This window comes from Sparus aurata, chromosome 8 (genome assembly GCF_900880675.1).
Source record: "Sparus aurata chromosome 8, fSpaAur1.1, whole genome shotgun sequence".
In the NCBI taxonomy this organism is placed as follows: domain Eukaryota; kingdom Metazoa; phylum Chordata; class Actinopteri; order Spariformes; family Sparidae; genus Sparus; species Sparus aurata.
The window spans coordinates 3,513,282-3,525,773 of record NC_044194.1 but is presented as its reverse complement, the minus strand read 5'-3'; the positions used below and the strand labels follow the sequence as shown (position 1 = coordinate 3,525,773).

General features: G+C 41.5%; 1 protein-coding gene across 1 annotated transcript; it reads left to right on the top strand.

Moving 5' to 3' along the window:
* Window positions 1-9,224: 9,224 nt before the first annotated feature.
* LOC115587161 (E3 ubiquitin-protein ligase TRIM21-like) lies at window positions 9,225-10,865 on the top strand. Its single transcript, XM_030426819.1, has 2 exons — window positions 9,225-9,448; window positions 9,485-10,865. The coding sequence occupies exons 1-2, from the start codon at window positions 9,225-9,227 to the stop codon at window positions 10,863-10,865; spliced, it is 1,605 nt and encodes a 534-aa protein (XP_030282679.1).
* Window positions 10,866-12,492: the final 1,627 nt, after the last annotated feature.

The window sequence follows — 12,492 nt, the reverse complement described above, 5'->3', positions numbered from 1 at the left end:
GCGTGGTGTGACGTCAGCCGCGGAACAATGGCGGTTTGGTAGCACGGTGTGGTGGAGTCCGTTGACTCAAGCGTATTCACTAGTGGAGGAAACACTGGAGAGCAGGCAGTGAAGAAGCAAAACACAGACTGCTAGGCAAGCACAGCAATCACGTATACTGAAGCAACGATCTGGCAGCAAGCAGGAGGGAATCCAGAGGCTAAATAGGTGGTTGATCGCCGAGTAGATTCACCTGGCTGCTGCCTGTTGGAGAGAGACCACACCCACATACACACACACACAGGACAGACAGGGGGAGAGACACAGGAGGAGCAATACAGACAGGGGAAACAACACAGACACCAGGAAGAAGGCGGGGCTGCCATGATAGGATCATGACACAGTGGGCCACGTGACATCGAAGCTATTGAGAAAAAAAATTATGATTTCTGCATATTAATATTAATATAAAATAGAGGAGGCACTAAAATACAATAACGATAGCCGTGTCTCATTCCTCCAGTTTACTAATACAATCTGCAGCTGGTTTGGAGTCATTGGGTCACACGACATGGAAGATATTGAAAAAACTGCAATTATTTTGTATAAATATATTTATGCTAAGTAATTCAATGACGTTCCCTAAATCAGTCTCCAGTGATACAGTGCAAGGCTCTTGGAGGTGACTTAACCGTCCTACTGCTGCTCACACGGGGTGAACCTCAGTAAAGTCGCGGCTGGACCTGAGTGAATATCCAACCTGAAACTAACTTCACCCCGGTTCGATGAGTCGCCTGTTGCAGCCTTTGAATAGAATGACAAGGATTTCAGTCACTCAACTTAAACTGTGACTTGTAGAAATTATACAAATAGCAGTAATGACAATAATAATCAATTTCAAGACAACTAGGCTGTAGTGCTTTCACTGTGTGCAACTTCAATTCGCCATTAGCCCGTGACATTAAACCTACAAAAATCATGTCTTTTAATTTTTTTTTTTTTTGCGGCAGCGCTGAAAATCCAGCAGCAAAGCTCTGCTTTGAATGAGTTAGTTGATTCACAACACTACAACTAAACGGATTCTCACTCTGCGTGTGTCATGCTGGATGCAGGTCGGACTGCAGAGCAGTGCAGGTACAGAGGAGAATTAGCGCGTGAGAAGAGGATGATACCATTTGCTAAGCGGGGGTGTTTTCATTAGCGTCCTTAATATATACATTTTAAACCACAAAATAAGGAGTATGTTTTGGATAGAATTTAACCTTGTCAAAGACACACATTTTAGAATAACAAAATGTTTGCCTCCAAGTTTTAGGGCTGGCCTCGCCCATACTCTGGACTCCATTGAGGAGGTGGGTGAGAGGAGGATGTTAGCCAAGCTGACATCAATGATGGACAACCCCTCTCACCCCCTAGATGAGTCTGTGGGGGCCTTAAGCAGCTCCTTCAGCAACAGACTGCTTCACCCACGGTGTAAAAAGGAACGCTACCGCAGGTCATTCATCCCAACTGCTGTCAGACTGTTCAACACAAATAACCCTTAACGTAGCAACATAAGCACCTACTTAACTTGCACTACTTACCACTTCTACCTCCGCCATCTTGTGCAATTATCCTGTGCAATAATGCTATTTTATTTTTTTAGATATTCATATTCATACATACATTCTTTTTTTTCCAAAGACTGTATTTAAACACTGTATTTATTTACGCATCCAACCTTCAACAAGGTAATACTCTGACACTTTATTTAAATGTATATGATGCACATTTTTGCCTCCTGTATATAAATGCACATAACGTAGTCCTTTCTATATTTTATTTTTTCTCTGTTATCTAAATCTGTTTTATTATTTTTTAGTATTTTAAGTCTTGTACTTGCTACTGTGACAAGTGAATTTCCCCGATGTGGGATAAATAAAAGTCTAAAGTCTAAACATTCAGTGTAATGTTGACTAATGATCACAAAGCTCTAAATATGAACTTTAAAGCAGCACAGGAGCAAAATTATAGCAGAAAAATGTCACTCATGCATCAGAAGATCGACACAAACTGGCTCCAACACGAGGCTCACAAAGTGGGTCTGCTAATCAGCTGCTGCATCGTGACGATTAACCACAAACAATGAACAGTAACATGGTGCAATAAACTGAACCACAAACAGAATATGTTCTCAAAGAGGAAAACCTCAGCACAATGTCTTCATGAACACACAACAATAAACAAAAAACTGTCCATGAACCATCCACTCCTCTTCTGTTACTGCAGTGACTGAGTGAGAAAACACTGTTTGTGTGCAACTCCTGTTTTGTCCACTAGGTGTCACTGCCAGCCTTTCTAACACATACAGATGATCTATGACTAATATGTGAGCAGCTGACTCTCTGCCCAGTCTGAGATGATTTCACCTTTTAACACACGTCTTAGTGGTGTAAAAACAAGAGGACTCCAGACTGAACTCCACCAAGACTTGACTCAACTTGAGCCTCGAAAGCAAGTCTCAAGTTTTCACCTGTAAAATCCTCCAACAATGAAATATGAAGAAGACAGCGACAGGCAGGACTTCATAGTTTACAATGAAACTAAGAACTACAAAACAGGTCGAAATCAAACCACAGTGACTGAACTCTGGATAAAGTTAGATAGGACACAGTCTCAAAGTAGTCTGCTAAAGGCTACCTAGCCTAGTTTAGATGACCTTTGGATTATCCAACAGTGTATTTTATTGCTGATAAAGGAATAAAGTCAATCTTTTACAACTTATCAAGCTGTTAAACATGTAATTAAGAAGCCTTGAACTTATAACCCTATCCTTGCTACTTTAATGTGTCTGCAGCTACATGCTGTGTGCCTTTGTACAGCTGATAATATTCACTTTGTTTCAGAAATCTGTACAAACACAAAACCTGAGCTCTACACAGCCAGGAAGTTCAACTCAGGGCTAAAATATAACTATAAATAATTTAAAAACAATTTCATCAAATAATAATTAAGTAATTAAGCTGTTATGAAATAAACAATATATGATCACTGTAATGCATACAAGATAGTGGATAAGGACATTTGTTTGTGTTTTTACACTTGAATTGAAACTGAAATCAATAAAAATTTCCAAGGCTTCAACAATGTTGAAGTGAGTTCGACTGCATTAACATCAATATTAACATCCACCATAGCACCACCTCCTCCTGCTTCTCTCTGTTTGTTTATTTTCTGTCTTAAGCTGGTTGTTACAGCCCCAGTGCTGTGGTTGTGTTTGTGATGTGTTTGTTTGTTCTATTCAGGTGCCACCCTTGTACTCCTCCCTCCTCCTTGCCAGTATGTGGAGCGCAACACCTGAGTCTACTTGCCACTTAGGCTGAGTGGTATATGGTGCTGTTGATGCCATTGGGCTTACTGTTCTCTTGTGACAAGAGCAATCTTGGTTGATTAGTGTATTTGTTGGCGCAAATGAATTCCGTTTTGATTTACTATTACCTACTGTTTCTTTTACCTCCTTTACACCCGGTTTTATTTGAACTACTCCCTTCATCCCCTGGCCTTACGGGGATGTAACATAATTGGGGGCTCGTCTAGGATTGTTAAAGGAGCCTGAGAAACTAGTGAAAGTTGTCCGTCTGCAGTAGCTGCAGTGGTGAGTACTGATTGCCAGTGCCAGTGTTTGGCCATTGCTACTATGCAAGTCACTGCTCTTCAGGTAAGAATAGGTGAGTGTCGGGGTGCTGTTTCGCTCAGTTGGTAGAGCGGGCATCCCATGTACAAAGGCTTTGTCCTCGCTGCAGCAGTCCCGGGTTCGAGTCCCGGCCCGGGACCCTTTGCTGCGTTTCCTGTCGTATCTTCAGCTAATCTATTAATAAAGGCCCAAAAAAAAGATGGTGAGTGTCCAGCTTGGTTGTTAATCAGCCTTTCATCAGGCACTCTTTTGTTATTTTGCCTTTTTTATTTTCAGGGTAATCATGGGCGGGGTTAATGTTCCCTGTCTGAGGCAGGCGATTCAGGGCCTCAGCCGCTGATGGTAGCCTTTCAAGTCGCTTTGAGCCCAGCATGCTCAAGAAGATAAGCAGGTAAAGTTATGATAGGTAGGATCTGAAGAGTTGGTTTCTCGCACGGCTGCACGGGTAATAATTGTATTTGGCATTGGACATCAGTGTTACCGCGTTCGCTGCTGGTAAATGTGGTGATTGAGTTTTGTTTTATCGATCAGCTGTAGTTTATTTGGCTTGAGTAGTGTGCTGCTTTGAACAAGCTGTCAGCTAGGTGTGTGATATTTCTTTATCTGCTGTATAATGAGTATGGCGACTTTTGTGTTGAGTGAGTTCATGGCTAATCCTAGTGTGGAGCAGCTCGAACTGTGTAGAAAGTGCTGTTTATTTGAAATTGCTGCTAATTATCTGTTTCAACTTTGTGGGTGAAGCAAGAGCTTGAAGCTGCTGTCCTTACCGGCTAAGTTGACCAAGGTGTGTTGGTTGTACCTGGGTTGGATTCTCCTGGCTTGGTGGCCGCCAGCGAGGACCGCCCCGGGTCGACAGAGCTTCCGGCCACAAGCGGCGTGGTCATGACCGGTGGACCCTACTCCTAGTGTGGGGGGAGTTGAGCCGTAGATGAAGCCGTTTACATTGCCTCAATTTGAACCACTCTCGGTCGAGTCATCTCCTGGTTCAAAGTTAGATGCTCGGTTAAAGCTCTAGATAGCTCGATTGCAGTTAGACCGGCAGGAGAGGAGGGAGGAACAGGAGCTCAAAAGAATGGACGTGCAGGCAGAGACTGCTATTAAGATACGCCAGCTAGAGCTGCAGACAGCAACGGTCAGCTCTCCTGGCAGTGTCCGGTCGTCTAATAAAACCTTCTTAACTTGTACATGCTTCCACTTGGGTCCATCATACAGCAACATAATATTTCATATCAATCATATGCCGACGACACACAGTTATACATTTCTGTTTCTACCAATAATCTAAACCCAATAAATGATCTCATCCAGTGCATCACAGACATCAGATGCTGGATGGTCAAACATTTTTACAACTTAATGAGGACAAAACAGAGATTCTTTTGGTAGGTCCTAAGGCTCTGAGGCAAAATATTCAATCCTTGTTAACTCCCCTGTCTGTAAAACCATGTCAACCATTTGTGGTTCAATAGCATGTCAATAACTTGGGTGTGATTTTAGATGCTAATCTCACCTTCCAAAGGCATATCTCTAATATTTCTAAGACTGCTTTTTATCATCTTAGAAACATATCAAAAGTTAGATGTTTCCTGTCTCAGTCAAACTCTGAAATGCTGGTTCAGTAGACTGGACTACTGCAATGCTCTTTTTGCTGGACTGAAAAAGCAGAATTTACATAAACTCCAGCGTATTCAAAATGCTGCAGCCAGAGTACTAACAAAAACCAAAAGGTTTGAGCACATCACTCCTATTTTATCATCTCTTCATTGGCTCCCAGTAAAACAAAGAATTGATTTTAAAATACTTCTTATTGTTTTTAAATGTTGTAATGGCTTGGCTCCCTCTTACGTTGCTGACATGCTCACCAAATACACACCAGAGAGATCCCTCAGATCATCAGATAAAGAGCTCCTCACTACACCCAGAATCAACTCCGAATCAGCTCATGGCGCTTTCAGCCACTATGGTCCCACTCTCTGGAATTCTCTTCCACATAAAATACGGTCTGCTACAACAGTGTCTTCTTTTAAAAGTAAACTAAAAACATATCTTTTTTCGCAAGCTTTTAGTTAAGTTTAAAGAGTGTATTTTAATTCTGTCTCATTTGTTTTAAGAATTTTTTATTATCATCTCCCTTTTTAAATGATGATAAAAATACATTCTTGTGTGATTGTATAATGTCCTAAATGTTTTTATTCTATTTTATTTTATTTTATTTATTTATTTTATCCTATATGCTATTTTATGTTCTACAATGTATCTTTGTTTTAATTTCTTGAAGCACATTGAGTTTACGCTTGCCATATGAAATGTGCTATATAAATAAATGTGACTTGACTTGACTTGACCTTCGATGCAAATAGGAATATTTCTTTAGTTTCCCCGTTTCGTGAGAGCGAGGTTGAGTCCTATTTCAGTGCGTTTAAATGTCTTACAATTGCTTTACACTGGCCGAGGGATGTGTGGGCCATTATACTACAGTGTAACCTAGCTGGCAAGGCTCAGAAGGCCTCCTTCTTCTCTGTCAGCGGAGGACAGCCTGAGTTATGACAGAGTCAAGAGCGCCATTCTCTGTGTGTATGAGCCCGTGCCTCAGGCATAGCGACAACGGTTTCGCAACCTCAGGAAAACATCCAGCCAAACAGGCACCGACTTCGCGAGGGACAAGGGGATGCTGTTTGACTGCTGGTGTTCTGCCTATAGGGCTGACGAGCTAACATCTATGCGCAAGTTAATGCTGCTTGAAGAATTTGAGAACTGTTTGCCAGAACGTGTTGTCATTTATCTAAAATAACAGAAGGTAGCCACTTCACAGCAAGCCGCATATTCGGCTGATGAGTTTGCCCTCACACGTTTCAGTGTTCGTCAAAGGTGATTCATTTACTCATGATGTTCTGGAACCCCTAATTGATGTGCCAGTTACCCAGGCTTCTGTGCAACAGTTGAATGGTAGGGTAGAGAAGTTATGTTTCTTCTGTCACCAGCCTGGCCATCTAGTGGCTGGTTGTGAGGCTCTCCAGCGCATGCTGGCCCAAGGCGGCCCAAAGGTGTTGGGCTCATTAAGACTGTGTGACTGGTGGGTTGGCCTAATGTTTCAGGTGAGCGTGATGCATGTTTTAAGCCATTCATCTCTAAAGGTTATGTTTCCCTCACAGGAAAAGCTGAAGACCAATGTCTTATCACAGTGCTGAGAGACACAGCTTGTTCGCAGTCCCTCATCCTAGTGAGTGTACTACCTCTGGGTGCAGAGTCAGCCTGTGACCTGAGTGTGGTAGTGAGAGGCACTGAAATTAGGTTTATACCCTCACCCCTCCATGGTGTCCACATTAAGAGTGGATTAATAACTGGTTTCTTCCCAGTGCTGTGCATGCTTGTATCCCTGTAGATGGGATTAATTTCATTATGGGGAATGACGTGGCTGGTGGTAAGGTCTTTCCTGTGCCAGAGGCTGTTGGTCCCACCCCTCAGTCTGAGCATGACGACCTGGCTAAACATCATCCAGGAGCGTTTGTTGCTAAGGCACTGACTCGAGCGCAGTCTCCTAAGCAGACCCATACTGCACGCGATTTATTGTTTTCTGTCCCAGCTGATAGGTTGCCCCCTGCCGGTGATGCAGTGGTTTGCCCGTTCCAGGAGATAAACACCAGACTACCTGCATCGGTACTAAAGTGTTGTACTGAGGCTAGGAAGAATGCTGGTGAGTGTGCGAAGCAGAAATGTGTTAACAAGGGTGTGTTATTGCCCAGGTGGGTTTCACAGCCAAATCATGTGTCTGGGGTAACATGAGTGTGTTTTCTGTCAAAGTGAGTTTAAACTATGGCAGAGGTCTACGTTATTATGTAGGTAGGGCCCTATGATTTCCACGATCACGGAATCGCGGACGGAATTGCGGAATTGGCCGATTAAAACGGAATCTATTGTTAAACGCGGAATATCACGGAATTTGACATAATTTCACTGAAATGCTGTTTTCGTGGGGAAAAGGAACGTATGTCTGAGGAAAACTGCACCGAGGGAAGCAAATCTGGGTGGCACAACAAGTCCCCACCCCCCATCCCCCCATCAAAACAATGTAAGCATGGCGAAGCGGCTGCCCACGGCTCCGTCTTCGTCGGCGAAAAAACTGAGAGACTTGACATTAACCCCTCAGTACAGAGCCGAGCAGTTCCCGAACGACTTGTATGTGTCAGGTGAACTGTTGTTTTGCAAAGAAGCAGACCTGAGAAATCATAATTAAAGTTGTAATGCGAGAGAGTTAGCCAGCTGCCTGATTCATATTATCGGCATATCATCATCATGACTGTTAACTGCTGCTAACAGTAACTGCTGTTAGCTAGCTAGCCCCGTTAGCCACAGCCCTCTTAGCTGACTCTGCCTGGGCTGGGAGCTCAGAGGACAGGGAGAGGGTTGGTGTTTTCACTGCTAGCTGGTTAGTATGTTATTGACATAATATCACGGGTATAATTTCTCATTTTGTTGGTCAGCTTTGCTAATTTTTGGAATATTTACAACTTAAATTTTCAGAACAATTTTGGTATGAAACATTTACTGGATCTGCCCGAGAGGTGACCATGTTTTTATTCAATGAAACCCAAATGAAACCCATAAAAACACAAAATATACTACTGTATGAAGACATGATGAAATCAGATGTTTTTGATGCACTTTAGTGTACTCTGTGTAAGGTAATTTCTATTTAATTTGTGTACATCTTGTCATTTACATAAAAGAAACACTGTTTTAGTAATGAAATAAGAGTAAAAGGTAAAAAAAAACAAAACTGGTTTCCCAAAATATAAATGGAAAAAAACGTAATTCCCCAAAATTAAAACGGAAAAAACAGAATTTGGGAAAAAATAAAATGGAATTTGGGAAAAGATAAAACGGATTTTATAGGGCCTTATGTAGGGTGTGTGTTGATGGGTTTGTTCTTATGGGAGGGGGTGTTACAGCCCCAGTGCTGTGGGTGTGTTTGTTTGTTCTATTCAGGTGCCACCGTCGTACTCCCCTTCCTCCTTGTAAGTGTGTGGAGTGCCACACCTGAGTCTACTTGCTTCTTAGGTCAAGTGGCATAAGGTGCTGCTGATGCCAGTGAGCTGGGGCTGCCTTGATGTGCAGGAGCCAGAACGACTGAGCTACAGCATGCACTTTTCTCTTGTGACAAGAGCAATCTTGATTGATTAATGTTTTTCTATGGAACAAATGAAGTCATTTTTTTATCTACTATTACCTGCTGTGTCTTTTCCCTCCTTTACACTCAGTTTTATTTCAACTATGTTACTATGTTATGTATCCGCTTTTGCTCCACAAACATGTGGAGGTCAAAGTTTGCTCAAGTGTTAATAATAACATCAAGCCTCAACCGTTCACATTCAGACCGTAAATTAATTGACATCACAGCACTTACTTGAGTTTCACCAACTTCTGAGTAACTTTGCACCTCAGTTGGGTGGAGTGCAACAGAATTTCACATTGCTGAACTTGTAGTACGGGAGAAATAATTAATGAAACAAATAATCAAGAGATATCTAATTACAGTTTTCTTTATCTCACTTTTCACCCTCAGGCTGTAAACATGTCTACTGCCAGCTGTCTGCTGACTGAAGATCAGTTTCTGTGCTCCATCTGTCTGGATGTGTTCACTGATCCAGTCACCATACCATGTGGACACAACTTCTGTAAAACCTGCATCACTAAACACTGGGATAAAAATGATTGTCAGTGTCCCAACTGTAAAAAGACTTTCTACACCAGACCTGAGCTGCAGGTCAACACGTTCATCTCTGAGATGGCTGCTCAGTTCAGACAGTCAGCTCAACAGAAAGCCAGCAGCAGCAGCTCAGAGCATCAAGTTTCCAAACCAGGAGAAGTTCCCTGTGACGTCTGCACTGGAACCGAACTGAAGGCCCTGAAGTCCTGCCTGGTGTGTCAGGCCTCCTACTGTGAGACTCACCTGGAGCCTCATCTGACAATGTCAGGCCTGAAAAGACATCAGCTGATCGACCCTGTGGAGAACCTGGAAGGCAGCATGTGTACGAAGCACGATAAACTGCTGGAGCTGTTCTGTAAGACCGACCAGATGTGTGTCTGCATGCTCTGCAGTATTTCAGACCACAAGACACATGATGTTGTTCCTCTGAAAGAAGAATATGAAGGAAAGAAGGCTGAGCTGGGGAAGACAGATGCTGAAATTCAGCAGATGATCCAGAAGAGATGGCTGAAGATTCAAGAGATGAAGCGCTCAGTGGAGCTCAGTAAAAAAGATGCAGACAGAGAGATAGCAGCTGGTGTTCAGGTCTTCAGCGCTCTGAAGGAGTCTGTTGAGAGAAGCCAGGCCAAGCTCATCAACAACATCAAAGAGAAGCAGAGAGAGACAGAGAAACAGGCTGAAGGCTTCATCAAAGAGCTGGAACAGGAAATCTCTGAGCTGGAGAAGAGAAGCTCTGAGGTGGAGAAGCTCTCAAGTTATAAAGAGAGTCTCATCACCTTCCAGAGCTCCCCATCACTGAACGCTGCTCCACCCACCAAGGACTGGACAGGAGTCAGTGTCCGTCCACCTTCATATGAGGGGACTGTGGTGAGAGCTGTGAATCAGCTGGAGGAGACGCTCAGTAAACAGATGAAGAATCTGTTTAAGGCTGAGCTGAAGAGGGTCCAGCAGTATGCAGTGGATGTGACACTCGATCCTGATACAGCACAACCCAAACTCGTCCTGTCTGATGATGGAAAACAAGTTGAACATGGTGATGTAAAGAAGAATCTCCAAGACAACCCACAGAGATTTTATCCTTGTCCCTGTGTCTTATCAAAGCAGAGTTTCTCTTCTGGAAGATTTTATTATGAGGTTCAAGTTAAAATGAAGACTAAGTGGGATTTAGGAGTGGCCAGAGAGTCGATCAACAGGAAGGGAAACATCACACTGTCTCCTCATGATGGTTACTGGATGATATGTTTGAGGAATAAAAACGAGTACTATGCTTGTGCTGAACCTCCAGTCCGTCTCTCTCTGAAGTGTCGGCCTGAGAAGGTGGGGGTGTTTGTGGATTATGAGGAGGGTCTGGTCTCCTTTTATGACGTTGATGCTGCAGCTCTTATCTACTCCTTTACTGGGTGCTGCTTCACTCACAAACTCTACCCATACTTCAGTCCCGGTCTTAATGATGGTGGTAAAAATTCTGCTCCTCTGATCATCTCTCCTGTCAATTACACTGAGTAGAACAAACATTTGAATATCTGCAGAAAGATTCACATCATTTAATGTAATAAATGTATATTTACTGATTATATTTGGTTTGCACATTGTTGTATTTTCAGATTCTGCCAAACGCTCTGATTTACGACTGAGTATTAGGGCCAGACTAAGGGAATATTTTTTTTTTAATTACTAGAATAAAGTCATAATATTGCGAGAATAAAGTCATAATATTAGGTCTACGAGAATAAAGTTGTAACATAACGAGAATAAAGTCCTAACATTTTGAGAATAAAGTAGTCATTTTATGAGAACTCTCACAAGAAAGAGCAGTCTTCCCCCTGCGTTAAAATGAGGAATGTTGAGCATCTTGTGGAGTTATACTTTGTTATCGGTTTCACAAATAAGGAAATACTTAATCTTTTGGCACATCACCATCAAATTATCATCAGTATCAGGACTTTGAAACGATTGTGCAGAAACTGTGTCTATTTCGAAGAAAGAACTGGTCACATCAGATCTTGATAACTCAATCAAAGCTTTTTTTCTCATTAAAACAACTTTTTTTTCTTGTGTTAATGTTACATTATTCGCGTATTATTCCGACTTTATTCTCGTAACATAATGACTTTAATTGGTAATATTATGACTTTATTCTTGTAATATTACGACATTATTCTCATGATTTCTTTTATTTCTTTCCTCTTAGTATGGCACCAATATTCCGTCGTACTGATTGATATGATGTAATGAACTTTATTTTTCTAAGAACTGTTAAATCATCAGAAACAAAGAATTAGAAAACAATCAGCATTTTCTGTTATTAAGTATTTAAAAATAGTTATCATTCACTGTTCCTGAAATATTTTGGTGCTAAATTCAAATCTTTTTCTGAATCGTTCTGATCATTGTATATATAAGAAGTGTTGATTAAAAACACCATCAGCTGTTCTCAGATCAGATCACATTTGAGAGAAGTTGTAGTGTAAGATGATGGTGGATCATTGTGGGGTCTATAAAAGTATGTTATAGGCTGCTGATGTTAGTATGTTTTTGTACATCTACCACTAGACTGTTTTGTTGTCATTTTGTTGTCCTGTTAGACGATTTCTGATGATTTTAACTTGTTATTAACCTTTGTCTCATTTTGTTACTCCGTTTCTTACACGTAACCGAAATGACATATGTTCTTTTTTTTGTGACAAACTTTTTATTGATTATTTTGAACATCACATCACAAACATAGCATTGCCTTATAACTAAAGATTTTAAATAAAAAGCTAATGATATATATGCATACACACACACACATACATATATCTACATACATACACACTTACTCATGCGCATGTACACTTACACATTGTGTATACAAGTAAATAACAGTAACAGTAACAAGTATCGGAGAGAAGATAAGCTGACCTACAGAGATAAAGCAAGTAAAATAAGAGAAAAGAAAAGGAAAAAAAGGAAGGAACAACAAAAACAAAACCCTTATATACGAGCGAGCAATGTTATGTCAGAAAGAGATCCGATAAGAGCATCCCAGGCCTGCATAGTAGATGCTCGCGCTTTGTGTATGACTGCCAATGACCTTTCTAAAAGAGCAATGTCTCTAAAATGATTTAACCATTCTTTTGTCGATGGGATA

Bases quoted from the DNA above. Each gene is read 5' to 3' on its own strand.
- LOC115587161 (XM_030426819.1), top strand. From the start codon at position 9,225: ATGTCTACTGCCAGCTGTCTGCTGACTGAAGATCAGTTTCTGTGCTCC. The intron at 9,449-9,484 runs GTTCAGACAGTC...AGCCAGCAGCAG, and splicing joins ATCTCTGAGATGGCTGCTCA to CAGCTCAGAGCATCAAGTTT.